Source organism: Podarcis bocagei (genome assembly GCF_964188305.1).
Source record: "Podarcis bocagei genome assembly, chromosome: 6".
In the NCBI taxonomy this organism is placed as follows: domain Eukaryota; kingdom Metazoa; phylum Chordata; class Lepidosauria; order Squamata; family Lacertidae; genus Podarcis; species Podarcis bocagei.
The window spans coordinates 54333672-54361561 of NC_138130.1; the positions used below are offsets into that span (position 1 = coordinate 54333672).

General features: G+C 41.8%; 3 protein-coding genes across 7 annotated transcripts in view; 2 read left to right on the forward strand and 1 right to left on the reverse strand.

Moving 5' to 3' along the window:
- RUNX1 (RUNX family transcription factor 1) overlaps positions 1-3602 on the forward strand; it is a 181277-nt gene extending 177675 nt beyond the window's left edge. For all 3 annotated transcript variants that reach the window (XM_081198785.1, XM_081198783.1, XM_081198784.1), the window contains one exon: positions 1803-3602. In XM_081198785.1, coding sequence (XP_081054911.1) covers positions 1803-2299 — 497 coding nt within the window. In that variant the 3' untranslated portion in view covers positions 2300-3602. The remainder of the gene's footprint in view (positions 1-1802) is intronic.
- The window catches only part of KCNE2 (potassium voltage-gated channel subfamily E regulatory subunit 2), a 232155-nt gene that overhangs the window by 46835 nt on the left and 157430 nt on the right, over positions 1-27890 (reverse strand). The gene's annotated exons all lie outside the window — the stretch shown is intronic.
- Positions 14011-27091, forward strand: LOC308589181 (uncharacterized protein). 3 transcript variants are annotated; one of them, XM_081198077.1, is made up of 6 exons: positions 14011-14072; positions 21739-21789; positions 22264-22395; positions 24807-24841; positions 25247-25397; positions 26886-27091. In XM_081198077.1, exons 2-6 carry the CDS (start codon positions 21747-21749, stop codon positions 26918-26920), a joined length of 396 nt encoding a protein of 131 aa, XP_081054203.1. In that variant the 5' UTR covers positions 14011-14072; positions 21739-21746; the 3' UTR covers positions 26921-27091. The 3 variants fall into 3 exon arrangements, with proteins under 3 accessions (XP_081054203.1, XP_081054204.1, XP_081054202.1); XM_081198076.1 differs by lacking the exon at positions 14011-14072 and having other exon boundaries at positions 21498-21789; XM_081198078.1 differs by lacking the exons at positions 14011-14072; positions 22264-22395 and having other exon boundaries at positions 21430-21789.

The following is a 27890-nucleotide window of genomic DNA, read 5'->3' on the forward strand; positions in this document are numbered from 1 at the left end:
AGTGGTGCCTCGCAAGACGAAAAGAATTCGTTCCGCGAGTCTTTTCGTCTTGCGATGTTTTTCGTCTTGCGAAGCACGGTCCATTGCAACTGCGCCTCTTCAAGCGGCTTTTTAAAAAAGCGCAAGATGTTTTCGTCTTGCGAAGCAAGCCCATAGGGAAATTCGTCTAGCGAAGCAACGCAAAACCGAAAAACCCTTTCGTCTAGCGAGTTTTTCGTCTTGTGAGGCATTCGTCTTGCGGGACACCACTGTATTTAAAAAATACAAATCAAGTCAAGAAAAATCAACCTAGGAGGAGAAACATGGGCTTTTCTGCTGACATTTGGCAGCACCTCGCATAAAACACCATTCAAGTGGTTTGCAGTGATTGTCTTTTAGCTGCAGTGCAGGCAGACTTTCAACAGGTGAAGCTTCCCCTGCCTCTGTGCTAGAGAACATCATCACCTGTTGAATTTTTGTTTGTCACATAGTTATCTCAGGCGCATGAACCTAGTGGGAGGGTGGGCAGAAGGTAGCAATCCTCCCCACAGTTGGCATTTGAGGCTGAAATCTGATCTGCTGTGGAGGCATACCCAGGTGTTTGGTAGTATTGTTAAGTAGAAGGAGGCAGATGATGATTATAGCTGGCATATCCAGAATTAAGACTATAGCATGTCACAGAAATCTTCTGAGAAACCTGTGGAGGTTTGTCAAAGAGGCCCTGGCTGCTATGTTGACAGGCTTTCAGAACCTGACACTACAATATGTCTGCAGAGTCTTTTTAATCCAGTCAGGGTGCAGACTGTTTTTGTTTTCTTTCTCCCACCTCCTGACGCTTTTTTTCCTGTACATGCACATTCCTTTTATGCAGACTCCACACTGTGTCTGAGGAGGTGTTGCCATGAGGAAAGGTTTCTTTATTGTTATTTTTAATGCCTCGTAATAGCTGGCAAGAAAGAGGAGCCACGATCCCTGTTAATTGGAGTCTGTCTAGAAACTCTCTTTTAAGAGGGCCATTATCTCTTTAATCTGTTTTGGGGGTGGAGGGGATTGGCAAGTGAGTTCTTCCATCAACAGAGGAAAAGGGTTGATATCCAACCATCATTTCAAACATGGAGCATTAAAAAAAATAAAAATCATTCCCAAATACTTTAGTCCTTGAATCTCTGTTGGCTGAGGCAGGCAACATAAAGTCTGAAGGGAAAGGAAGCGTTGATGTTCACAGATATTTTAAACTGTCTTGAACGGTGCCTCCTTCTTAGGCAATCTTTCAGGGATGGCTGCAAAATGAATAAAAAGTGTGCTCGCTCAAGAATACAGTGGTACCTCGTGTTAAGTACTAAATTCGTTCTGGAGGTCCGTTCTTAACCTGAAACTGTTCTTAACCAGGGGTACCACTTTAGCTAATGGGGCCTCCTGCTGCTGCCGCGTCGCCGGAGCACAATTTCTGTTCTCATCCTGAAGCAAAGTTCTTAACCTGAAGCACTATTTCTGGGTTAACGGAGTCTATAACCTGAAGCGTATTAGTTTCTTTCACTACCTACAGTAACCTCAACAGAATAGCTCACCTTAAGTATTTAATAGACACAAAGGAGAACAGAGCTCCTACACCTTAATCAATGGGAGAAAGTGGAAATTGTGGGCAGATGGAGCTTGCCCAGTGAAAAGTGAGAAGTGCTGTAGATGATAAAATGTGCTTTTCTATACAAGAGTCCTGGCTTTCCTTTGATTTTATTTGGTTGCTAGGTGTGTCAGAAGTGTAGTGACATCTGTCTTATGTCTTCTAACCTATAGCATCATCCCTGTCCTCTTTCCCAAACCAGGTGCTTCTGACTTAACAGCATTCAGTGATCCAAGAGTGGGAATTGACCGTCCTTTCCCTGCGATTCCTTCCATTTCTGATCCTCGCATGCACTATCCCGGAGCGTTCACCTATACTCCCACACCTGTGAGCTCAGGAATAGGAATCGGTATGTCTGCCATGACCACTGCCACAAGATATCACACTTACCTGCCCCCTCCATACCCAGGTTCTTCTCAGGCTCAAGGCAGCCCATTTCAGACCAGCTCCCCTTCCTATCATCTCTACTATGGAACGTCAGCAGGGTCATACCACCAGTTCTCTGTGATGTCTGGAGGAGATCGGTCGCCTCCACGCATCCTTCCTCCTTGCACTAATGCTTCCACAGGATCTACTCTCCTCAATCCCAACCTTCCAAACCAAAACGATGTTGTGGACACAGAAGGCAGCCATAGCAACTCCCCTACCAACATGGCAACCACAGCAAGGCTAGAAGAAGCAGTATGGCGGCCATATTGAATCATTAGCACAGCTGTTTTGTCTGCTGAATGGCCGAGGACTCTGCCAGGTTTATATATCATTACAGAGAAGCAATCCATCCAGAAGTCAGTATTTCCAGGAATGGTGTCATGGTGTTATCCAGTTGCCATTGGTCACTGAGGTGGCAGTATTCCAGAAAAGTACACTCGTCCAAGGACTGAACTTCTGAAGATGAGAATATTTTAAGACGATGGTACCTACTCACTCACTTTTTCTAGAGATATGGGGAAGGATAGATACTCCATATGTTTCCAGAGCTTGAGACTTCAAAAATAGTTTTGGAGCTCCTCAAAGCTTTCAAAAGAGTGCTTTGTTTGACATCCGATTTGGAGGCTTAAAGCCTAACGCAATCTTAATGAGTTTAATCAATCATTTTGTCATGCTAGTTAAAAGGAAGTATAGGAAGATTCTCAGAGAGAAACTGTGAATGCTTCTGATTTAGCAATGCTGTGAATAAGAGTTTTTATATCCTGGAATTAATTTTTTTAACCAAGTTGTATATTCCAAAGAGTATGGGAATTATGCTTATTTTAATTTTAATTTTAAGATGCAACTCGTCCTTTGCATAACATTTTTTTATTTCCTTTTTTGGCACCTTAGAAATTTGTAAAAAGATTTAATCTTTTTTAAAATGTGCTTGATTTTCTCATGCATTGTCAACTGAAGGCATGAAAAAGGCCTTTCCAGGGAGATGATTTAATTATTCCTTTAATATAAAAGAGTGACAGCCTTGGGTCCTTTTCAACTACTGAAAACGTATATGATGAGTTACTCGATATTTATGCTCTCAGCATTGATTTTTTGTGTGTGATACCTTTATTATTTAAATATGCTTAAAGATAAGCACATGCATTTTGTAGCAACCAAAGTTTTAAAATATCACATATAAAATGGCTGGAATAATTATGGGTAATGTGACTTTTAATTATTTAGAAGTATTGTTTACATTTTGCTCCATTTCACTTTCATCAGGCATTTAATACCCAATGAAGTCATTTTTGTTGTCCAGTTGAGAACCCAGAATTATTTTAAACATTAGTTTGATATAAGTAGTATCAAGCATGTCTCCCTTCTTTAAAAAGAAAAGGAAGAACTTTGCATCACATTTTGCCACAATACTCTGATCATTTTAACACAAATTTCAGAATATGAGGACGACACTGGAGGCAGGAACTGATCTCAGAAAGAGCATATGGAGATTCCAGGACAGCTGCATTATACTCCATGTTGTGCTGAACTGATATCTAAAGGCAACAGAAGTGAAAAGTAAAATCAAACACAGCACAATCATCTGGACACGATGCACTAGATACACAGACACAAATCTCTTTACTACAGATTTGACAGCCAAAGGCAACCTTAGGAGGTTGCACATTTGAGCAAAGGAATGGCCTGAGGGACTGGTAGCCCTTGTCTTCTAGCCATCTCCCTACTCACCCATCCCAAATTAATTTTTCATCCTGTAAGAGAAAAGATATGGATATCCATCTCTTTTCTGCTGTAACTGGAAAAGCAACTTCCAAGTGGAAGAAATGGTGGCAGGAGAATGGTTACACCTAACACCATTGCTTTGTTCAAACTTGCCGTCTCAAGGTTGCTTTTGGTTAAAAATTATTGTCACTGGACAGCTCATCACATCCAGTTTAGGTCTCAGTTCTTGACAAATGAATTTAGAATCTGGAACAGACTAGCATATGCAGCATCTTGCAAAGCCAAGCCCATAGTCAGGAAAGGAAATTTAAATCAGTACAATTCAAACATGGTACATGGGATAGGCCACCCTGTAGCCAATTTTTACTTTCTTCCCCACGCCCCGCAGTAATAACTTAAATGGAACATTCACTGTTGTCTAATACACCTCAAACATATCGGACATCACTGTAAATTATAAGGCACTGTTTTATGTGAGGGTTTGGTCTGAATGCAATTGTACATGTCTTTGATTGTACATTAAATGAATACTGCTGAAGTCAACAGATTCAGAATTACCTTCTGATTAAGTAATGGACCTTTAAAAATTAGTGGAACAATTGCAGATCAACTCTTCTGAGTATTTGAAAGCAGGCCTTTAAATCAGTGTTGGGTGTTTAACAAAATTAATAAAGGATTCGGTTTAGAAAGATCCTCGGCTGCAGGCAGCAAAACTGCTGGACTTATTTAAAATATTTGTTTCTTTTTATATATATTATATATATATATATTTGTAGATCTTGCTTTTGCATTATTTGTGTGTCTGATGCAGTAGCACTTTGAGATAAAATGTTACAGAGTGAAACAGCTGATGCTATCAACAAGGTCAACTTACTGCAGAAAATTATTTCAGCTGATCTCAGCCAAAGCTCAAAAGATCATACAGTGTCATTTCTCCCCCTCCCCACTTTCAGATTCATATTTTGCAGTTGCGTGTTTTGCCATTTTTCAGATGTGTGTTTTACAATTGGAGGATTTGAGTTTCTTTTTTTAAAAAGAAATGGAAGAGCCAATTCATTTCAGTGCTTTTGAAATGGAAAAAAGGTATTTCAAAATAGTTAATTGTACAAAACTGTTACAATTACCTTGAATTTTAATGCATTGATTTCTTACGCCTTTAGTGAAATTTTAATCTGTCTTTCATGGTAACTGTTCCACAGGATTCAACTTAAAATACAATGCCTTTTCCTTTATGCTATAAGTGCTTAATGTGGATAATCTGTTTAGATAAAAATGCCAGTCATTTATTATAGATATCAGCAACTAAGGCCACTATATACTCTCTATGATTTATGCCTAAACAAATGTATGCCATTTTATCCAGTATTAGAATAATTCATTGTCTCAACTACACCTGCACTGTTAATGATTAACTGCCCACTCCTTTGCAGGCTTATTCAGAAGTAAGTCCCACTGTGTTCAGCAGTAATCATTCCTAGGTATTGGTGCATAAAATTGCAGCCTGATTTTACCAGCTTCTGCCACAAATGGGCTGAGATGGAATTTGGCCAGCATGGAGTGTGGCATTGCTAGGGAAGAGAACAAAACATTCTGAGGATTACTACAGTTTTTAAAGCCCTACAGATGCCAGGGGTCAGAGAGCCACAGCTCAGCACTTCATAAAGAGAAGCGCAGACAATCCAGAGGAAATTGACCAACTGTTTGTATGAGCTCAGGCTATTTGTCCACCTTGCCCAGCAGCATCTAATCTGAGTGACAGCAACTCTCCAGGGTCTTTGGTGCAGAGAGGTCTGTGCATTCACCTTCTACCTCCCTTCATCCGGGGAACAGCCGTGGTTCATTGGTAGATCATCTGCTTTGCATGCAGAATGTTCAATCTCCAGGCAGGGCTGGCTGCCGAAAGCCTGAAAAGCCACTGCTATTCAGTGTAAACAATACTAAGCTACATGGACCAAGGTTTGACTTGGTATAAGGCAGTGTCCTATGTTCTTATGCACCTGCTCTTAACAGGACATGGCAGGGGTTGTACCTAGAAGGACCTTTTGCATGTAAAGCATGTGTTCTCTCATTAAACTACCAATCAGTTTCTGTCAAGAGACTACCCACTTTCCAAATGTTTTTCTTTCTCATAGCTGAATTGTCTGCAGATTTAGAATCCTAAATATGTCTAGAGTTGTTCCGCCAGGCCTTTGGTCAGGGCGCAGCTTGACTCCCTCCTCTGGCAACCTGCACAGAATTTTGTTTAATCGGTTGCCATCAATTTGATTTTAACTAATTTTTACAATGAAATATTTTTAGAATGCGTTATTATTTGATTGTTTATTTGATTGTTGTTAGCCGCCCTGAGCCCGGCTCAGCTGGGGAGGGCGGGATATAAATAAAATTTATTATTATTATTATTAGATTTAGGTTTAAGAGACTTGGACTTTATAATTAGGCACTAAGAGTGCTGTATGCATTCTCTTTGATTTTTGTTGTTAAAAAATATCCCCTTGGTGATTTAATTTTACAAGGTTTTGATCAGGGCTCTTGATGTCTAAGACCTTACCTGCACATCTTTCTGGGGTTGTACCATTTCAGAATGTGACATCTTCTGAATTGATGCTATCCCATGAACACGTAGGTCAAATCTGTATCATTTTATATTGGGCTTGCCTAAGGAAGGATAAGAGTAGTTAGTAGGGGAGGTAGTAATCTCAATTTTTCTGCATTCTACCTCTTGGAGTGTAATGAAATGTGATCGCTAATATTTGGAGGGGGGCGTCTGTGAAACTCCAGATTTTTCATAGGATGAGCTGATTTTAGAGTGGTCAAATGCAAAAGAGAACAAGGCTGCTGGATCTTTAATGCCTGTGCAGAAGGAATTTCGCATGTGTGGGAAATGTCATTGCTCCAGATGTTGCTGAACTGCAACTCCCATCAGCCCCATCAAGCATGGGCAGTGGCCAGAGATGATGGTAACTGTGGATCAACAACATCTGGAGGGCCAAAGGTTCCCCGCAGCTGAACTACAACTGCATAATTCCCTCTCCTACACAGCTGTTAAAGGTGCAGGAGCCCTGTTTTCTTTTGCATCTGAGTCACCTGCCTTAACAGTATTTGGGAAGGCTCAAAGTACATCTCCTTTTATAGGAGGCATTTCCCAGGGGCGCATTTCGAAAAGCATTCCAAACTGGCCACTGCCAGAGACAGATTGTAAGGATTAAGTCCACCTAGCTCCACAGAATAACCTGCACGATCAACTGCTCACATACTTAAACATATGGAGAAGGGTTTTGGTTTTCTAAAAACTGGAAATGGGGCCAGGAAGCTGATGGTCTATTAAGAGCTCAAAGTGAACTGGATCACTACTTTGCAGCATGTGAAAAAACATTTTCTATCTTCATGTATATCCAAATTAACTAAATATTAGAATTCCTGAAAGAAAAGTTCCCTATTTAAAGAATTTATTTTTTTTAATGTTGCTCTCTAAGAGAGATGTTCAGGTATTCCCTTTTGTAAAATATAAATGTATTTGAAACTATTATAATGACCAGATAATGGTGAATAATTAGGAACTCATTTTTATTTAAATGCATTGCACAATCCAGACACACCCATGAAGCTGAATCAGTACGTGTTAAAGCATTTTAAATCAGTTTTTGCTTCAGCTGAGATTAACTGGCTTTACCATTCCTTTTTATTGCAGCTACTTTTGGCTTTACCAGCAGAGATCCTAAACATACTTGTTAGGAAAACAAATTCCACTGTTTTCAGTGGGGCTTAATTTTTGCCCTGGAAATAACTTTCCCCCACATTTTAATGCAGTTGTGCAAATAGATCTTATTTATTCCCGTGTACTTAGATTTTTTATAAACTGGTTAAACTGATCTTCCACAGGTGTCCCACAATCAAAAATAACAGGTATTTATAATATTTGTTACGTTTTTCCCAGATGACACTCATTCATTGCTCAACAAAACTTTGTTTATAACATTTTATTTTATAAGGCTTGTTGTGCCTTGCAACCTTTTCTATTTAAAAAAAAAAAGTTGGTCGATACTATCCCATCATCATTTTTTGTTTCATATATATCAAAGGGTGCATCAGGAGAATGTTAATTGTATTTCTGTATGTAAATAGGTTTTAAAGGCATCATAGAAACATATTGTTAAAGCTTGTATTTGACATTTTTCATTCGCTACATCTTTGCTGAACTTGCCTTTGCTAAATACTGTAGGAAACTTGTTTTATTTCCAACTTAATTATTTTAGGTTTTGAGATTAACTATTTTAGTTACTTTTGTCAACAGTTAACAGCATGGTTTTGTGTGGCACATCAAAATCTCTTCATTTTTTTGTTGTAGAAGAAAATGTGCAAACAACTGTGGGTTATTTGTGGTATTCTGGAGTTATCAGATACAAATTCAGGAAAAAAAGTGTTTCAGTAAGAAATGACTGTGTGAACACAATGGAAACAGGGCCATTTTGGAACATATATTTGGATCTGTGAGTTTAGCATTTTCTGGGTGTATTTACAATCAACTTGTCCTGCATATTGGAATTGCCACATCCTCTCCTGTCGTATGGATCACTTTCAGAATGGAGATTTTTTTCTCTCTCCAAGCGATAGCAGTTTTCTCTAAGAAGAGAACAGGAGCCTATTTCTCTGCACTCCACCATGTCTTGTTTAGATAATAGTATCTGAGTAGGCACTTCCTCTATGTTACAAGGTCAGTGTGTCCAGGAGAATTCATTGTGACTAGCATGCAGAGCAGCTGGACTGCTGCATTAGTTCTCATGGAAACTTGCTTTCTTTGTACCACAAGTTCTTCTGTACATTCAATATTATAATTAGTGTGAATGACAAATAAAACTGTTTGAGAAGTATACAAGCATTCAATTCCTTTATTATTGTCCTGAGCCACGTGAATTTGGTTTTGGTAGCCAGGGTGCAAAGGAAGGACTATCTTCTTGCAACAAAGGAGTTTACCGAATTTTGTTGGTGATTGGTAACCTGCCATTATTTGTAGCTGCTGGTGAACCATCCCATTCCATCCCCTTCTGGCACATACAGAGAACCTCTCCCTTCAGACCAAGCTTTGGAAACTAAGAAGCCATGAGAAGCTCTCTGTTTCTGAATGTCTCCAAAGGCTCAGGAGAAGCTGATCCCTCGTTTCCTCCCATGTTTTCTGTGTGCACCATAATATTTTCTGCTGGGAGGGAGAGCCCTGGTCTGCCTGTTTCTTTCAGCACCAACTGAAATAGCCTTCCTCTTCTGAGTTTTCCCAGACGCAAGGTAGGCTTGCTTATGCACCACCACAAAAAAGGCCACAGACTTGCATCTTCTAACTTAGAGGTATAGTTGGAAATTTAGAAATAATTACTGAGTTGTATCCAGCTATATCATAGTGATAGTAGAGCTGATGAAATCAATTTATATGACTAACTTAAGTCCATTGGTTTCAATAGGTCTACTTATGATTTAGTTGGAGATACCATATAATTTAATTAGGCATGCATCTCACCGTAGGAGGGAAGGCTGTAACAACCAGATGGCCAGTTCAGTCTGCTTACAAACTTCTAACTGTTGATGGACAACTTGAAGGCCTGTGCTCTCTTGTCTTATAAGGTTCTTTATAATTGAACCACAACTTCAAAGAGGGGACTATAGAGTAGAGTACACAGCCATTCTACTCTGCTGTACATAGAATTCTGAGAAGGAATATCTCCTTGTATGCTAGACAACGTGCAGCAAGTGTTTACTAGAGAGAAATCTGTAGCTCCCACTGGCCATTCAGCAATGACATCTCTGGACCACAACAGCACCCTGTTGATGAAAACACACCAAGGATGCAAATGGGAAAAGACTATGTCCCACGTTGGTGGTTTTTAAATGATAAAGCACTGATTTAAGCACCTGTGTATCCATCACAGCTGGCATTATATCTTGTATCTGTGGCCAAATACAAAGCAGCGTGAGAATTTGTCTAAATTTGCAGACAGACATTAGTAAAGTAGACTGTGGCCCATGAAAGTTTATGCCGTAATAAACCTGTTAAGTCTTTAAGGTGCCACAAGATGTGAAATATACTCAGAGTCGCAAAGTGATTTCATGCTCTTTATTCAGCTCATAGTGGTGAGGAGGAATGAATGAAAGTCCCCTCACAGTATCTGCTTTATATACATTATTTACACAATGGGCTGCACATGATTGGCTAATTCCGGAATTCTACTGTAAGCCAATCAGGTTGTGGATTCACTTCTATCTGGAGCAGGATTGGGTGGTTCCTGCCAACCAATCATACTGCTGCATTGTTCTAGGACCAATCAGACTGCTGCATTCTGAATCCTATTGTTCTAGGACTAATCAGACTGCTGCAATTTGGATCCTATTGTTCTAGGACCAATCAGACTGCTTCAGTTTGGATCCTATTCAACTCCTGAAACATGGAGGATACAGTCCAGCCATATATTTTTTTAAGTTCCCTTTTATCCAGTTGAAATAAAAGGGCGGAGCTGTAGCTGGATCTTGCTGTGAAACCCAAATCCATAGTTCACAGATATACTCAACAGCTGACTTAAGATAGGGCTGCCATACAAAAAAGCGCTCAACAATTTTGGGTGTCTTGTTCTTTACTTTTTGAAACAAGGCAACCCTACTTAAGAACATAAGGAATATAAGAACCCCCCTTCTGGATTAAGCTAAAGGCCTATCTAGTCCAGCATCTTGTTCTCACATTGGCCAACCAGAGGCCTATAACAAGCCCACCAGCTGGGCCTGAATGCAACCTCACTCACAAGTCGTGAGCCTCAGCAACTGGTGTACACAGGTATACTGCCTGTAGCAGTGGAGACAGACTTCAGGAGCTTGCTCTCTGGTTTGAAGTTGCTGCGGCATCTGAAAGTCTCCCAGACTACTATTAGTACGAGTCATTGTCTGGGAATTGTTTGGGTTTGGGATAAAATGATAAAAATTAAGAAGAAAATTTAATACACAGGCATTAAAATGAAGCTTTCTGTCCGACATAGAATAAATAATGTTTGGCCTCAAACTTTTAAAAGCATGGAATCATAGATCTGATATGCAGTAAAGGCCATATTTTTTTTCAACAGGCCTTGTGAACATTTTTTCCTATTTTTTTAAAAAAAGCTAGATTTCCTGTAGAGGTTTAATTTCAGTCTTGCAAAGAAGAGAGTGTTAACTAATTTTTCCCATATTGATAATATTTTATATTGCTGCAAATTAATTACTGTTGTGTTTTAGCCTGAGTGATATCCAAGAGTTTGTAGCTAAAAGCACTTTGGAATTAAAATCAGTTAATACTGGTTTTAGAATGGCTCAGATGCTTCCATGTGGTTAGAGGACCCACTACCATGCTCACAATGTGACATGTGGCATTGATGCTTTGCATGGATGGTCTTATTTGTAGAGTGTCAAATCTTGCAATCTTTGGCTGCTTTTGTGATAAGCAAGCATTTCACAGTGCAGGGCTCTGCATATACAAATGCCCACCTGGAGAACTCCAGTCACAGCATGGAAATGAGATCCTCAGCCCAGAAGATCGTCTGTGTTTAGGTCTCTTGAATTTCAGTATTTGGTTAAAATAAAAGGATAATTCTCTGGATGCCTAGATCCAGCTTTGAGGCAAGTACTCTTGTGTGAGACAGTCCCAGCAGAGATTTAAAACCACAAACATGCTGCAAAGGAAAGTGTGGAAATATAGGCTGATAGACCTTTCAAATACCCCCTTCTAAGTTTCTTCCAAAGTTTTCCACTTCCTTTAGCATGGAAATAGAACCACACATTTGGTAAGCTAAAAATGGTTTCCTTACAAACTCTTCAAATATTAGATTCATTTGCTTTTCCATACAACAGCAAGAAAAGACAGGCAGCAAAACTTAGGTTAGTTCCAAAGTGGTAAACATTTCTAAATTATTTGTACAGAAACACAAAGATGGCTTGCTAAAGCCATGCCGTCTAAGCCGAGAACATCTAGTTTAGACCTCTGTAAAAGGTAAAAGTAAAGGACCTCTGTACTGGTAGTTTCACATGCATAACAAGGAGTTTGGTAATTCTTTCTCCCAAGAAGAGGGTGTGCAACCTAGCTAAGCCTGGCAGGACAGCTTACTCTATGGTCTTAACCCCTTCATGCATTAATTAGTGTTAAGCATGTTGGTTATATGAGGCTGGTTATATTCCACAATACAGAGAGGGTGGCGCTGAGCCTCTTGGGCTTGCCTACCAGCAATTCAAGTCGCACAACAGGGTGAGCTCCCATTGCTCTGTTCCAGCTCCTGCCAACCTAGCAGTTCGAAAGCATGCCAGCTCAAGCAGATAAATAGGTACTGCTGCAGTGGGAAGGTAAACTCGTCACAGTGTCCAGTTGTGCCTGAAGCGGTTTAGTCATGGTGGCCACATGACCCGGAAAGCTGTCTGCAGACAAACACCGCCGCCCCCCCCAGCCTGAAGCAAGATGAGTGCCACACTCCATAGTCAAGTTTGACTGGACTTAACCATCCAGGGGTCCTTTATCTTTATCTATATCCCACAACACACAGGCACTTTGAATCAGCAACAGGGCTGCCACCAGCCTGTCAGAAAACACAGGCATATATTTTCTATCCACTGGTATGCATCAAACCAACAACTGAGCAGCCTTGTGTTATATTAGATGATTTGGAGAAGCAAAGCAGTTGGGGTTATGTGCCAAATCCTGTAGAACTCTACTAATCTCAACAGGACTCCAAACTGCTCATGTTTCCTTATGAGATTTCCAGAACTCGGCTTGCAGAAGCTAACACATGCCTCAGAGTTCACAAGCTCAGTGTGTGTGCATCATATGAGTGCTGGCAATTTATGTCTTACTAGCTCTGTCATAAATCCAGAGTTGTGATGGTTCCCTTGTCAGTTGAAATATTAGTACATTGAGTGCAGCGTTCTGCGAGAGCTTCCAGCTCTTTGTTCTGTAGAATGCACCTTCCACACATCTGGCTAATTATGACAGCACAAGCTGCCACGGGACATATCTGCATGCCTGCAAACACCCACCCACCCACACACCCCTACTGACAAGTTTAAAGACAGTTAAGTGGGTGGATTCAGTTAATTTTAACCATGCTGATTATCAGGGGCATATTGGGGGGGTTGGCCAGGCTGGCCCCCACTGGCGGAGGAAGAGGGGGGCAGGGGGAGCGCACCCCCCCAGCACCACGATCCCGGTGGGGTGCCATCATGGCTGCCCCCCCCTTCTGGGCGCCATTCCCCCACAGGCAGTGCACCACGCCCCAATGGGTGGTGTGCCACACCCCCAGGATGCATGCATGCCATGCCCCCACAAGTGGCGCATCATGCCCCCAGGACACGCACCATGCCCCTGGTGCCAGAGCATGAAGCTCCGCCACTGCCACCAAGGGCGCACAAAAATTACTCTGCTGCTTGTCACTTTCCTTCCTGCAAAAAGAATGAATAGTCACTGTGGGAAGCAGGATCCTGGCTCAGCTGGCCCTTTGTTGTGATCCATCAGGGCTGCTCTCGTTTCCTTACAAATCCATTAAAATCAGGCCAAAAACTCAATCTGGGTGAGTCAAAGAGCTGTGGGTTAGCCCCCATAGGCGCCGACTCCATGGGGCTTGAGGGGGCCCGAGCCCCCTCAAAAATTCGTTTGGGGGGGCTCCGCCCCCCCAATAATCTCCAGCGCCCCTCCAGCAGAGCGCCATCGCCGCCCCTCCCCCAGCCCAAAATGCACAGGGTCGGGCTGCATGCCTCCTGCCCTCCCTCCCGAGCAAAAGCTCCACCCAATTTCCTTCGGAGCTGATTAATAGGCGCAGCACGCTCTCCCCTATTCGCTCACGAGGAGGCGACGCCACTTTATTTGCATATTCATGAGCTTATTTATTATTCATGAGCTTTCCCGGGGCCCCCCCCAATATTTTTTATAAGTCCGCGTCCCTGTTAGCCCCTGACGTCAAATTTAAACACATTTGTTTGAAAGTTTCAGCCTTGTTGAATCACTACTACTTATTTTACAGCATTGAAATTGAAATGAGGTAAATGAAACGTGGAAGAAGAAATGGAGGAATAGATCCAAAAAGAGAAGTATTAGAGAGAAACAGCAGATGACTGGGAGGTTGCTGTCAAAGAATTGGCCAGATAGTTGGCAAGCTTTTTGGGCTTGCAGCATCCCAGCCAACTCTTCGTGTATTCATTAGGGCAAGAAAAAGCTCTTGGATACCTGAGCAGAGCAGCAGAATATACAGAGAAGTGGCACCTGCTTAGGTGAACTGAAGAAGAGAGCTTCTTCCAAGTTGCTGTGAATTAAGAAGCGTTAACTTTCCCCTTGGTATTTCCTCAAAAATTGTATGGAACCATATCTATTTGTAGAACAGTCTTTGTTGACGTTGTTCTTTCATTTTCTAGAGATGCTATCCATCCCCCTCATTTTAATGCAATTTTATACACATTTTACTTACCAAGCAAAACTATATTAATTTCATTCAAATACTTTTGAATTCCCAAGCCATGTTGCAACTCTTAAGCACCCCTCGTTTTTGGAAGTTGAAAAATTCAACCCACCCTACTAGTGGAGTAGTGTCTGTCTCCTCTGCTAAAGCGGACTGAGCCCCTTGAACTGAAGAGGCTCCTCTCGGGCAAGGCACTTCCTATTTGAGGCTCATCCTGAGGACGACTGCTGTTGGGGGGAAATAACATCTGAGAGTTGCTCTTATGAAGTCTCTAGCATGTGTCCTGCATGGAGACTGCCTTGCCTCCCTACTGCTGAGACTGTCACTCAAAACAGAAGAGGATAGTCATCTCTATTCAAGGTTGTGAGCAGCCAGTCCTGGTGTCCAGGCATCCTTGTCTTTAGCTGCCAGCTCTTGCGAGTTGGCTTGTGCTTCTGAAGTAGGGCAAATCTTCACTTTGAGGCAAACTCCCTTGGACCAAAATTTGAAAACAGATCACAAATCTGTCATTTCTTTCCTCTGTACATCTAGGAACTGCCCAAGCAATGGTTCAATCATTCTACTTAGGAGATGGGCTGAGGGCTGTTTTCTTCTTATACTTTCTCACTTTCATAGCATAACTGCTAGGAGCAGCTTCAAAGCACCTCTGCCACATCAGGCAAAAATTACTTCAAAAACACTGCAAGAAGCAGCAGAGTAACTGTACATATAATGATATCTACAAATGGACACTGTACTTTAAAAAAAGATGGCTGCCCGTGTTTACAATAAGATGGAGGTGATATGGCAATGGTGGCCATTGTGAATTTGGAGTACTGGTGTCACTCAGAAGTACTCCATTTTAGCCTCACAGTCAGAAATTGGGATAGGCTTCTGAAATGTGTGATGTCCTACTAAAATAGGAACACTTGGAGGATCTGAGATTATGCTGTAAAACAGGGATGGGGGCCAAATGCAACCCTCCATCTGGCCCTGGGAACTCTCCCCAGGCCCCGCCCCTCACTGGCCCTGCTGTGCACTCATTGTTTCTGATTGGCTGGAATGTGCCCTTGAAATCTGCCCATGCCTCTTGCAAGTGTGCAGGGAGGATAGAGAGAGGTGCGTCACTGTGTACAAATTAGCCTTCTGCATAACAGTGACATAGCGTGGCTCCACCCACTTTTGCCTCTGGCCTCACCCACCACTGGCATATGAACCTTGGAAGGCTGCCCAAAAATGAGCGGCCCCTGGCCTGAAAAAAGGTCCCCTCCTGAAAATTGTGGACCCAAATGTTGTTTTTTGGTGCCCTCTCCACACTGACTGGAAACAGGATGAAAGAGTCCACCTTCAAAAGTCTCTACATTCCATTGGCAGGTCATTTCACATGGAGTTAAGAATATAGACTGGATGTCACACACAAACGCAGTGAAGCCTCTTCGCTTTCATAATGAGAGCCTTTTCAAAATGCCCGGCCTGCTTCATTTTCCTCTCAAACAATACTTTATTCTTTGTAGCCTATGATTTGTTTGTACGTAAAACAGCTATTAAGTTTACTAGTTGCTCTGATAGGGAATCTAGAGTTTGGGTTGACGTTATCCTCCCTCCCCTTTCTCCCGACACATCTGGGATTTCTTTTCCTTCGTGGTTCTTGCTAAGTGGTAGGTTGCAGTTGTACCACTAGAGGACACCCTTGACCAACATTGCAACACAAACGAACCTAAAATGTGACTGCGGTTTAAACGTGTTTAATGGCTACGATTCCCGCGCTCGAGTACTCACACACTCACACAGCATTAATATATAGTTAAGAATGTGTGCAAAATGTTTTGTGGGAAATGAAGGCTGATGCAGAAGCAAATGGGGCATTTTGCCAAACAGAGTTATTGTTAACAGTCTAATCCTATGATTGCATTTTAATTGGCAGCGAACAAATCACGGTTTGTGCAGTGCCAACAAAAGCACCCCACCTTATTCAGCACATCCAGCCTCTTAACACTGCTATGCACAGCACTGGGGAAACTACATTTTTCTCTGACAAGACTCCATTGCCTTTTTTACAGACACATTAACAGGCACAAATACAACAGTGAAGCTTCACACCAACATGAAGTAGTGAAAGAAATTTCACCTGATGAAATTAACTATGCACTTATTGTTTGAATTTGTACCCTGCCCCTTTTTTTACATTATCACTCAAGACAGCTAATAGCAACAACCATGATATATACTAAAATGTTTTTAAAGTCAATACAACTTTTGAAAGGTTGGTTATAAAGGTCATAGCAACACATTAAGGTTAGCCATAGGATTTTTTTAAGTCAGGCCTACCTAGCAACAGGTCAGGATGCCAAGTCCAAAGTTCAAGGGTTGACCCACACAAGCAAAGTCCAAAATTCAGGAAACAAGGTTCAGAGTCAATCCAAGTAGTGAAGTCTGAAGTCCAGCAATCAGGATACAATCCAGAGTCAAACCCAAAGCACAGTTCCATGGTATTCCAGGAACATCCCAGCCAAGGTCCCTCAACATGGGCAGTTGAGCAGACACAGCACCTCAGGTCTGCAGCCTTTTATACTTTGCATGCTAATTGCAGCACCTGGGCTTGACAAGTCATGTGACCCTCACCTGTTCTGAGTCTACTCCAGCTGAGGAATCACACACCTCTTCCCAGAGCTAAGGAGCCCCACCTGACCAGCTAGGGAGCTGTGGGTCCTGGCCTGCCTCAGCCTCCAGGAGCACCACTCCTACTGGTCCCTACATCTCAGAGCCCACTGTGTTTGTGGAGACAGGGGTCCCTCTGGCTCTGGTGATGGGTGCCCCCATCCCCTCGTCATCCTCCATCACTCTGTGAGTACTTCCTGCACCAACCTCTCCTTCCCCATCCCCAGCTTGCCCCTTGTTTGTCCCAGTCCCAGCTACACCCTTTGCCAGGACCCTCTTCCTCCTTCCCATTGTCATGACAACTAGGGTGTCACTTTTAACAGTCATTTCTTCCTCTAAAAAATTCTGGGAACTGTAGTTTGTTAAGGGTGCTGGTTGTTTTTAGGAGACTCCTACTCCCCTCCCAGAGCTCCATTTTCCACAGTGGAGTAACAAGCGACTCCTCTTCACAGGAAACACTGAAAACTGTAGTTCTCTGGGGAGAATAAGAGAATAAGTTCCATCCTTACATGGAACTTCATATGATTTGGGGGCAAGTACATCTCAAATCCTTAAATTCTTATGCTACTTTTCCACATGTTTTTAGATCAATCACAAAAGATGTTGCTGACTTTACAAAAGCAACCATTTCAAAATGAAAGTGATATAAATAACTTTTGCTGCTCAGATATTAAATCTGAAACTCAGGGCACGGGGCGGGGGAGGGGGGGGAGAAGCTCAACAGCCGAAACAGACCTGAGCTATTTGCTCTTGGATCCTAATGCTGTTTGGCATGCTGGTAAATCAATATGGCTTTGAAAAAGAGTTTGAAAAGTCTGCTCGTCTGTGAACTCAGCAGATATTTTCCTGGTTCACATGGAACTACTTTGCTTGGTTTAAGTTGAAGAGGTCATTGTATGTGTCAAGATCTGGGGACAGTAGAAAAGCAGAGTCTGTAAGTTTTGCTGAGATGGTCTTTTGTGTACTTCCTAGCCAAAGGTTTCCTTGAAAAGTTGGGAGGACAAAATCACATTGACTGCTGTGTGTACAGCTGCATAGCGGACATCAGGGACACTCCTGAGTTCTGTGACAGACAAAGGAGTTGATGCATTGAACGGAGATACCTTATCTAGTCATTTTTAAAAGCTAGAGTTTTCTAAACTGAGTCCATGCCTAGTGAATGAGAGACTACACATGGAGGTTTGAGTTTAAACTGACAGCAAATTAGAATGAATATACGTTGTTTTTTTTAAAGAATATTTATTAAGAGATTTTAAACAGTTTTAACAACACAACAAACTTCCCATTCACAATCCATAAAAAGAAAAACACCATAGATCAAATAAAAACAAGAAAAACATACAAAGCATAGAGAAAAAACAAGCAAAAAAGACATAAAAAGGCATAAAAAAGAAAAAGATTCACTTTCTTAAATATTATTTCCATAACCTTCTTTCGTGACTCCCTCACATCTCCCTTTTCTGTGTTCCTGTTTACAAAATCTTATTCAGCAATACTTCACCTTCTTTCAAATCTTATTTTATGTTATATATTTCAGCTATTACATCTCTAATTTTTCCCTTTTCTTATCAGTTATTTAGCTTAACATAATATTGTTCAAATTTCACCTTTGTTCTTATAAACCAATTTTTACATACTCCTCTCAAATTTGTCACTAATGCCACATTATCTTTTTATCCTGCATCATTCTAACATTCATACAGTTTACAATGCTTTTGCAAATAATCTTTAAATTTCTTCCAGTCCTCTTCCACTATCTCTTCTCCCAGGTCTCGGATTCTGGATGAATATACGTATTTTTTGCTCCATTGGACGCACCGGACCATAGGAGGGGGAGAACAGGGAAATATTTTTTTTCTTGTTCTCCCCCTCTAAAACACGGTGCATTCAAGCTACATTCACCCAGGCTTGTGGGGCTGCTTTCCCCCACCGCCAGCCTCAAAGATCCCTGAAGCCTTTGGAGCGCAGCGCCCCGCTGTGCGCGCAGCCATCCCCAAGATAGAACAGCGAGACTGAGCCCTCCGCCTCGCTGTTCTGGCTTGGGAACAGCCTTGCTAGCCTCTGTAGGACAGCGGGGTGAAGACACCCCGCTGCCCTGGAAAGGCTGTGCGCGCAGCCTTCCCCAAGCTAGAACAGCGAGACGGAGCGCTCCACAGTGCTCCGTCTCCCTGTTCTGGCTTTGGGCTTAGCGGTGCAGCCTGCATTCGCTCTATAGGACACACACACATTTCCCCTTAATTTTTGGAGGGGAAAAAGTGCGTCCTATAGAATGAGAAATACGGTATATATATATATGCACACAAAAGCTTATACCAAGAACAAACTTAGTTGGTCTCTAAGGTGCTACTGGACAATTTTATATATATATTTTTATATATTTCGACTGTGTCAGACCGACACGGCTACCTACCTGAATCTAGAACCATGGAGGGTACCACACTGAGCTGCAGCAAATTAGAAAACATGTAAAACTTCAAGCAGGTAAATATTATATGTGAGCTGGGTAAAAATAGTTTGAGCTCCTATAAATCCAAAGCACAGGATCATAATGCCTGTTGCACGCCAGCCCAATCTCTGAATGGTGTGAGATTCCAGGAGTTCTGGGTGCTTACGCAGCATTCATGTTTTCTTTGGGGAAAGAGGCACAGTGGAAACTGTAGTGTCTTTAGGATATATGGTTTATTCACACATATATATACAGTGCTATTTTTCTAGAAAAAATGGTGCCGGAACTCACCATGAATGCCTCCCTTGTTCTCCTATAATGGCAATAGTGTCCACCTGAGAGGTGCCAGGACTGAGTTCCAGTGAGTTCTGGCTGAAAAAAGGCCCTGCATACCTGGACGGGTTCACAGCATCAAAACCCCAAAAGGGTCTTGTTTCTCCCCTAGCCTCCAATTCAAACAGAAATCAAAGATTGCTCTCAAACATTGCTCTGATTCTTTCTCCATCTTGCTGCTTTACTTCTAGCAGTGGCGTCACAACGGGGGGGCATGGGGGCGGTGCACCCCTGGTTCCATGCATGTGGGGGTGACAATACTCCCTACTCCAAGTCATTCCTTGCATAAGAACATATCAGACAAGAGGAGCCTACTGGATGGGACCAATGGCCCATTTATTCCAGCATCCTTTTTTCACAGAGATCAACCAGAGGCCTGTGGGAAGCTCACAAGCAGGACCTGAGTACAAGAGCATTCTCCCCTTGCTTAGTTTCCAGCAACTGGTAGGCAGAGACATAGCATCTCCAACGGTGCAGGTAGAACCTCACCATTGTGGCTGGTGGCCATTGAGAGCCTTATGCTCCTAACTAGCTTTCTAACCTTCTGCCGTGAGGAGACTTGTGTTGTTGCAGTTCTGGAGCATCTTCCCCATAAATTTTGTGAACTTTAGGGAAACCGGGAGTATATTCTAGGTTCATTTTTAATCCTCAAATAATACCTGAAAGGGGCTAGAGATATGTATCTAGGGCACCTATCACTGCCACCTGCAGACAGTTCTACATCATACAATGAAAGCACATTCCACGTACATGACATCCCCCCAAATAATATTGGTAACTGTGGTTTCCTTCTCACATAGCTACAATTCCCAGCACCCTTAACAACCCACACCTCCCATGATTCTTTGGGGGAAGTCATGCCCTTTAAAGGTGTGTTGAATCATAGAATTGTAGCATTGGAAGGGACTTCAAGGTCCATCTACTCCAACCCCCTGCAATGCAGGGATCTCAACTAAAGCATCCATGACAGATGGCCATCCAACCTCTGCTTAAAAACCTCCAAGGAAGGAGAGTCCATCGCCTCCCAAGGGAGTCTATTCCACTGTTGAGCAGCTCTTATTATCAGGAAGTTCTTCCTGATATTTAGATGGAATCTCCTTTCTTAGAACTTGAATCCATGTGCTTTAAATGTGTGGTGTGGATTATTATCTCCTGTGAACTGTTAAAGTTCTCATGCAGACAGCTGGGGTACTGTATCTTCAGATCAAGGTTTGAGGCATCTTTGTATAAAAATCAATGTTCCAGCAGCAGCTGACTGGGAAGGTTGCCATTAACTACACCTCCAATGTCCTATAACATTCAGGAAACGGGAGGACTTTTTGGTTTAAGAAACCTATTGTGACCTCCAAATACCTCTGAAGCCTGCTAAGGGAGATCTCTTAGCCATTAGAAAAGGTGAAGTGGCGTTGGGTTCAGATATTTATTGAGTTGGACACACTTCCGACAAGTCCTTCTGGGCTGACTTTATCATCCTACATTTATCTCCTTGCTCCTTTTAGTACCAGTCTCCATGCAGCTCACTTTTGAGTCTTTGTCTCTCGGATGTTTGCTAGATTGACCGCTGGCGTCATCACCAGCATGTTTCGAATCGTACCATTTTAATGAGCATCCCCATTAAAAATCAGAATGGAGACAATGTAAAGCATAAGGTTATTTTCCGTCTCCAATGGCTGACCTTCCGCCGTCACTCCCCACCCCCAGTCCGGTTACTTTATTCCCAAAGTTTGCGTACACATTTTGGAGGTTGTCCTGTTCAAGCAGTGATAACACAAAGTTAATGTGTTTGCTTAAGAAGAGAAAAGAGCTCTGACGTTGGAGACTATCACTAGAAGGGCACAAAGCAAACCTCAGGAAACAGAAAGAGACGGGGCGCCAAATGTCAAAATGCAGGTTAGTAAAGTGGAATTTGAGGGGGAATTTATTTTCTGGCTAACGAAAGGAAACAAGGGTTTAAAAGTCCGTAGCTAGTGCCGTGTACTTGACCAGACAGAAAACTTGGACAAAGAGTCTTGACCGACCCTTGGCTAACAGAGGACAGACCTAGGAACTGACACAATCCCATTTTTTTGCAATGGAAACTGGGGTCTTGTTATTTAGTCTCTTCATCATTGTTGCCTTTTCTTCAACAGTTCAGACAATGTCTCCTCCAATGATGCTTGACAAACTTCAACATCAAGAAGGTAAGCTAAAATTCTGTTCCCATACTACCGGTTCTGTTAATGCCTTCGTTGCACAGTGTGGCCAATTTAAGCAGAGTTTTGAATGAAAAGTTTTTCAAGAAAAAAGGAAGACTTCTGCTGTGTTATTGCAGAAAGCAACATTTAACAGAGATGAGTCAGAATCTAAGGAACTCCACCAACCGTATTTCATACCACTAGACTTTGTACAAGACAGATTTGTTTCCAGGTACTGGGCATTTGCATGTGAATTACATCAAAAGCATAGGTTTGACTATATGAGTTGGCATAACATGAGACTCTTAATCACAGGGTTGTGGGTTCAAGCCCACCTTGGGCAAAAAATTCCTGCATTGCAGGGGGTTGGACTAGATGACCCATGTTGTCCCTTCCAAATTCACAATTATATGATGCTGGCCATTTCCCCGACATCAACATGCTACAAGAAATGAGACCATAGGTCTTTTTTCTTTTCAGGTAAAAGCCAAAGAGCCATGGAAGAGTCTGCATCTAATCAGCAGAGGAAGATCTTGGGATTTTTATCAGCATTTGATGACATACAGAAAAGTACCAAACCTAGATTAGATCCCAAGACCACAGGACTTCAAGGTAATTCATATAATAACCATTGACCACCATCAACTGTATGGATGCATTAAGTCATAATGGATTGTTTGCAATAAATTTAATGGCATGTAACTAATTCATTTTTTTAAATAGTTCATTTAATAAAATGTATACACGTCAAAGCAATTTGCAAAATAATAAAACTGAGAAAAAATCACCGGCATACTTAATACTTACAAAAGTTAAAATAATGAAACAGATTAAATTTGCCTCAACTTTCTAAGCATCTGAGTTGGCTCATTTAAACAAGGGTGTTTTTAGCAGGTGCTGAAAAGAATACAGTGAAGGTGTCTGCTTGATCTCAATAGGCAGGCAGTTCCAAAGTGCAGGCACTGCCACACTAAACGACTGAGTTCTTACAAATGTGGAATGGCTATTATGTGGCACCTATAGGAGTGCCAATTTTGCCACTCAAAGTGGTTGAGGGGGCACATGTGGGCTAAAGCAATCTCATAGGAAAACTGGGGCCAAGTTGAAAAGGTTTTAGAGATCCTTTCAGTTCAGTCACTTAATTTCAGGTCCACAATTACTGCATGAATGTGTGTAGAAATGAACTGCACTACAATAGAAATAATTAAATTCATCATATTACTGTAAATAATAAACCATTTGAAAAGGGTTGGAGACAATGTCAAGTTATGGACACATGTGCAGAGCAATCCTATGCAGGTTTACTTGGAAGTAAGCCCCACTGCTAGACTGCAGCCTAGCAAAGCAATTCTGCTCAGAACTGTGCTCCATTTCATTCAGTGGGGCTTATACCCAGGTAAATAACAATCTTATGCACGCAGACTTGGAATTAAGTCCTCCTGAGTTAAATGAGCCTTACTTCTGCGTGTAGAGGATTGCAGCATTATGAAACTGATTCATCTGAGCAAAAAGTACTGGGACAAAAAGAGGATTGCATATTTTTAAAATGTATCGATTGCAAAAATATATGCATGCAACAAATAAGGTCAATGATTGTTGATCTATCTGAGTGCCATATGAGAAACAAACTACCGTAATCCATCAGTTTGATCATTAGAGTGTAAGAGAAGAACTGGACATTAGGTTTTTGATGAAAAAGCCATTCACAAGCTCTATTCTTCAAGTTCAGAGATGTTTACGTTTTGAGACTCCGGGGTCTATGTAGTATTTCACAGAGCTGTATCATTTAGAGTTTGATACTCTGCTCGTGATTAAAATGCCTCTGACAAATGCTAGTGTCTTTCATTATATTTTTGTGTGGTCTTTTTAAAATGAAGCATTGGTCTTAATTGTCTTCCATCTATGTCTCCATTATTTATGGTACTTGCAAAGCAAATTGGTTTGATATTTTATATCTTCAATTCTTACAATGATATGTGTTTCAAATATTGCAATGCTTCATGCTCTGAAATATTTGGATATTGGCAACATTCAAAGAACACCTAACATTTAATTAATGCTTTTTTGACCATTGATATGTGTGCTATATCTTTAAAAAGAAGGAGGAGAGTTCAAACATTGCAGAATTGCACTTCTTTTGTCCAGAACGTATCTCACAGGTCCAAATGAAAAGGAACATTAAAATGGGAAATCTTTGAAGTTTTTGGGGGAGGGTTACTCCTATGTATGGATGTTTTACAAGAAATACCACAGGTTAATAATAGTGCTAATACTAAAAAGTAGGTGAATCCAACAGGCATAAAATAACAGGAACAAAAAATAATGAGCCTGAAATAGGCAACAACCTACCCACTCCTTCCCTAGACTGCTTGGCGTACATAAATTGAGAAAACATGTATGCCCTGTTTAAGACTACACAGAATAAAAGTATGCTTCTTCCATAAAACTACCCCATGTAGCATAAAACCCACAAAAACAAGAAATGCCCATGCTCTCTTAATTGGGGAACAGAAAGTGTCCAAACAGAAAACCCAGTGTGCAGATTTATTTGAAGAGGTGAAAGTAACCCTATTGCTGAGATACTGGGTGCCTTTAAAGGAAGAATGCAGTTCTGTGTGCACTGACCACTGTTCTAAATCACCCTGAGTTTAGGGGCTGGCATGGGAAGCAGCAATAAATGCTACATATCTGCAGCGGGTATAAAGTCAAGGCAACGAAGCCATTCAGCTAAACATCAGGCTAAAGGAGGGCTGGGAGAGAGAAATGGTTGGCATTGTTAGGCTGAACCTAGATGAGGTCAGAGGGCCAGAGCCTCATTAGTTTCAAGTGGCATGATCTGAAGGGCATCATGCGGGTGGTCTAAGAACACCATTTCTGAAACTTCTCCCCAGGTCTTGGAAGGTAGTGCCTCTCCAAATTTCAGCACAATTCCACAAGTGTCGCCCTGCATTATATGGTGGCGGTAGCATGCTTTCACTCTCTTTAAAGTATCTACTAAATAATTTTCCCAATTTGCATTTCAGCTTACGCCAAAAAGTTTGGAAAGACAATCAGAAAGGTAAGAAGCTGTCAGCTTTTTAAACACCTCCTACCAAAGTTTCCAGTATTCAGAATAATTGTTCTCTTTTGCCAGGGATATACTTAAATAATGGTTCCTGAAGCTTATCTCCCTGAAGCTTAACTCACCCTGTGAGTTCCCCAGGGTGCCTGAAGTAGCTGCAAATAAAGGCTATTTAGTTACAGGCTAACCTTAAGCATGCAGCAGCCCTTAGCATGCAAATGGAACTTCCCCTTCCATTGAACTGAATGGAGCACACCTTGTAAGAGTGAAAATATCAATGCACACATTGTAAATGACTGAATCCAGAATTATTATTTTTAAAATTCTCATTTCAGGTTTACATTTATGCTCTTAAGCTGTAATTTTTAAAACCTTTTCTCTCTGGACTTCTTTTCTGGACAGGATATTTTAGATGAACCTCAGGCCAGTCGTTCTTTCTCGCAACAAGATGATGTTGCTGAATCAAGGAAGGATCACCTGAGAAAATCTCCTTTAATTGGGAAAAACTTCAGGAAAGCAGCACCATCATCTTCTAAGAAAGCAAAGAAAAGAGGTGTGTTTTCCAGTGAGAAAATAAGGTTCCTTTCTGTTTGATTGCCTAAAACTCTGAAGTGTTGAATAAAGACAGTTGGGTCATGAAACAGCCATCAGTGTGTGGAGGCCAAGAGACCAGGCTCCTTTCCCGAGTCACTGATCCTGGGGAATCTTCATTTTGTCCCTCATGGTGTTGCACTATGACACCTGCTATAGGAAGCCGCTTCGTGCTTTGGAGGGGTTTCCATGGACCACTACTGGCAGAAGAAAAGGTTGCTGGAGCAGAGGTCAGCTGGTCAGTTAAAAAGCTAAAGCTAGTCATGTAGGAGAAAGTACATATAAACTTTATTGTGACGTGTAATTCTAGGGTTAGGCACACCCTCTAGGGTTAATTCAGGGCTAACTTACCTCACAGTAAGATGGACTAGGAAGAACTATGTAAGCTGCCTGGAGCTCTTTGGAGGAAAGTCAAGATACCAGTAATTATAAACATAGTCAATATGTCATATCTCTCTAAGCATACTAGATAGTGGGCACCACTCCACATAACGTACCATCCAACCTGGGATTTGAGGTTGGCTGGGTGGGGGGTTCCCATTATCCCACCATCAGCTAAACCAGGTGAGGGTAGCCAATGGATCTCAAATCCTCAGGGAGTTAGGGACTTTGCGTGCGAAGACAGGCTCTGGTGGACTGAGCGATGAGACTAATAGTAGGTCCAGTGGTCAGGAAAAGTGGTTTCTGCACATGCTGTAGAGAGAAGTGAGGGGCAGATAGGGCTTGTCAAACTGGGGAGGTAGCCCTTCCAGGAGAAGGAAAACTCTGGTCCTAAACCTCTTCTGCCTTGTGGGGTATCTTCAGTAGAAGAAAAGGCTTAAGGAGTAAACTCTGCACAAATCTGGAGCCCCAAAGATGGTTGGATGCTGTCCTGTATGCCTCCTTCCAGCAACCCCTGCAGCCGCTGGTGCCAAATGTTTTGCTCTTCCTTCCTTTGGACCTCATCAGTGAGGCCGAGCAAGGGGGTCTTGTGGTACAGACAGCTCAGGACCTTCATACACGCTGCCCAGTCTTGTGCCCAGGGAGGTCACTTCCGTGCTAACACAGCAGTTTGACTTCACCCCTGGAGGCACACTCCATTATCTCGAGACAGATGGATGCCAACAATGGTAACTATTCAAATCTTAGGATGTGTTGAGCCCCTGCTTTTATCTGTGCTGGTATCATAATAATTCAATGGTAACGTCAGTTGTTTGTTTTCTATGTATCATATTTTGGTTTTACAGTATTTTGGAAACCACTCTGTCGGTCTGTTGTAATGCTGAGCAGCTTAGAAGTTTGTTAATAATCAAATAGACCTTCTGAAAAACAGGCATATGGAAATGGGGGAGTAGAGGGGGATAGATAGTGGTGAACTGAACCTCAGGTATGTCCAGAATAAGCAAAGCTCCAGATGCGAGACACACCCATATGAATCATGTTTTAACAATTCTATTTTGTTCTTTTCCAGCTTGCTTTTGGAAATACTGTGTGCAAAGCAAGTAGGTTTTTTGAACACATCAAATCAACGAACCTTTATGGAGATTAAGGAATCCAGTTCTGACAATGAAATCTTCAAAATCTGAAAACATTCTTTTCAACAGAGAAGATTCAGCAGATACTAGTATAAATAACCGTTTGACCATATTTGGTTTGTGCGCATATGTATTTGAAAGACTCGTGTCAGTATTTAAGATTCATGTCAAGTATTTTTATTTTCAATGATAATATAATAAAGTAATTTTTATACAAGCAATGTGGCATGAATGGAATGTCCACAGTAAGAAGCAGAGGAATGTTTGTGGCTGGTTTTAAAACTCTCAGACTGTATTTGGGGGGGATTACTGTAAACATGAAGGGTTAATGGTAAACAAGCCTGTTTCTCTTATTCAGGGGGGGGGGGTTTGGATCAAGCCAGAGCAGGTCACTTGACAGGTGGGCAGAGCCACACACCTGTCAATCACCTGATATATGACATCAGGTGATTCAACTTCAAGGGAGAACTGTGAGTCCATAAAGTCATTCCATGTTCTCCCTTTACAGCCCGGAGATCCTGAGTGGAACCAATTCGAGCAGGGCTTGCATTTACTGCAAAATTCAATTTTGGGAGTGTACTCTAAGGCTCCCAATTGCTCCTTTGCAGCTGCAGCTTTACCTGCCCCACACCTGTTGTATGATGACAGATGTGTGGCATGTGGGCATGGCTGAGGGGAAATAGGACCCCTGTCAGGCTTAATTTGGCCCATGGGCTGGAAGTTCTGTATGCCTGCTCTAATTATACATAAATAGGTGTCCTAGATACTTTTTCAAAATTGGACTTGCCTATAGCTGATGCTAGGAAACTCTCTTTAACATGTCCATTCACTCCTATGGAAAATATTAATGTATCAGACGCCTTATTATGTACATACATGGAACATCACTGTTACTTGCTCTTCCTTTGATTCATGGACCACTTGTAGAGGATACTGCAAAG

Bases quoted from the DNA above. Each gene is read 5' to 3' on its own strand.
- LOC308589181 (XM_081198076.1), top strand. From the start codon at position 21,681: ATGGAAACTGGGGTCTTGTTATTTAGTCTCTTCATCATTGTTGCCTTT. The intron at 21,790-22,263 runs GTAAGCTAAAAT...TTTTCTTTTCAG, and splicing joins CAAACTTCAACATCAAGAAG to GTAAAAGCCAAAGAGCCATG. The intron at 22,396-24,806 runs GTAATTCATATA...TTTGCATTTCAG, and splicing joins CAAGACCACAGGACTTCAAG to CTTACGCCAAAAAGTTTGGA.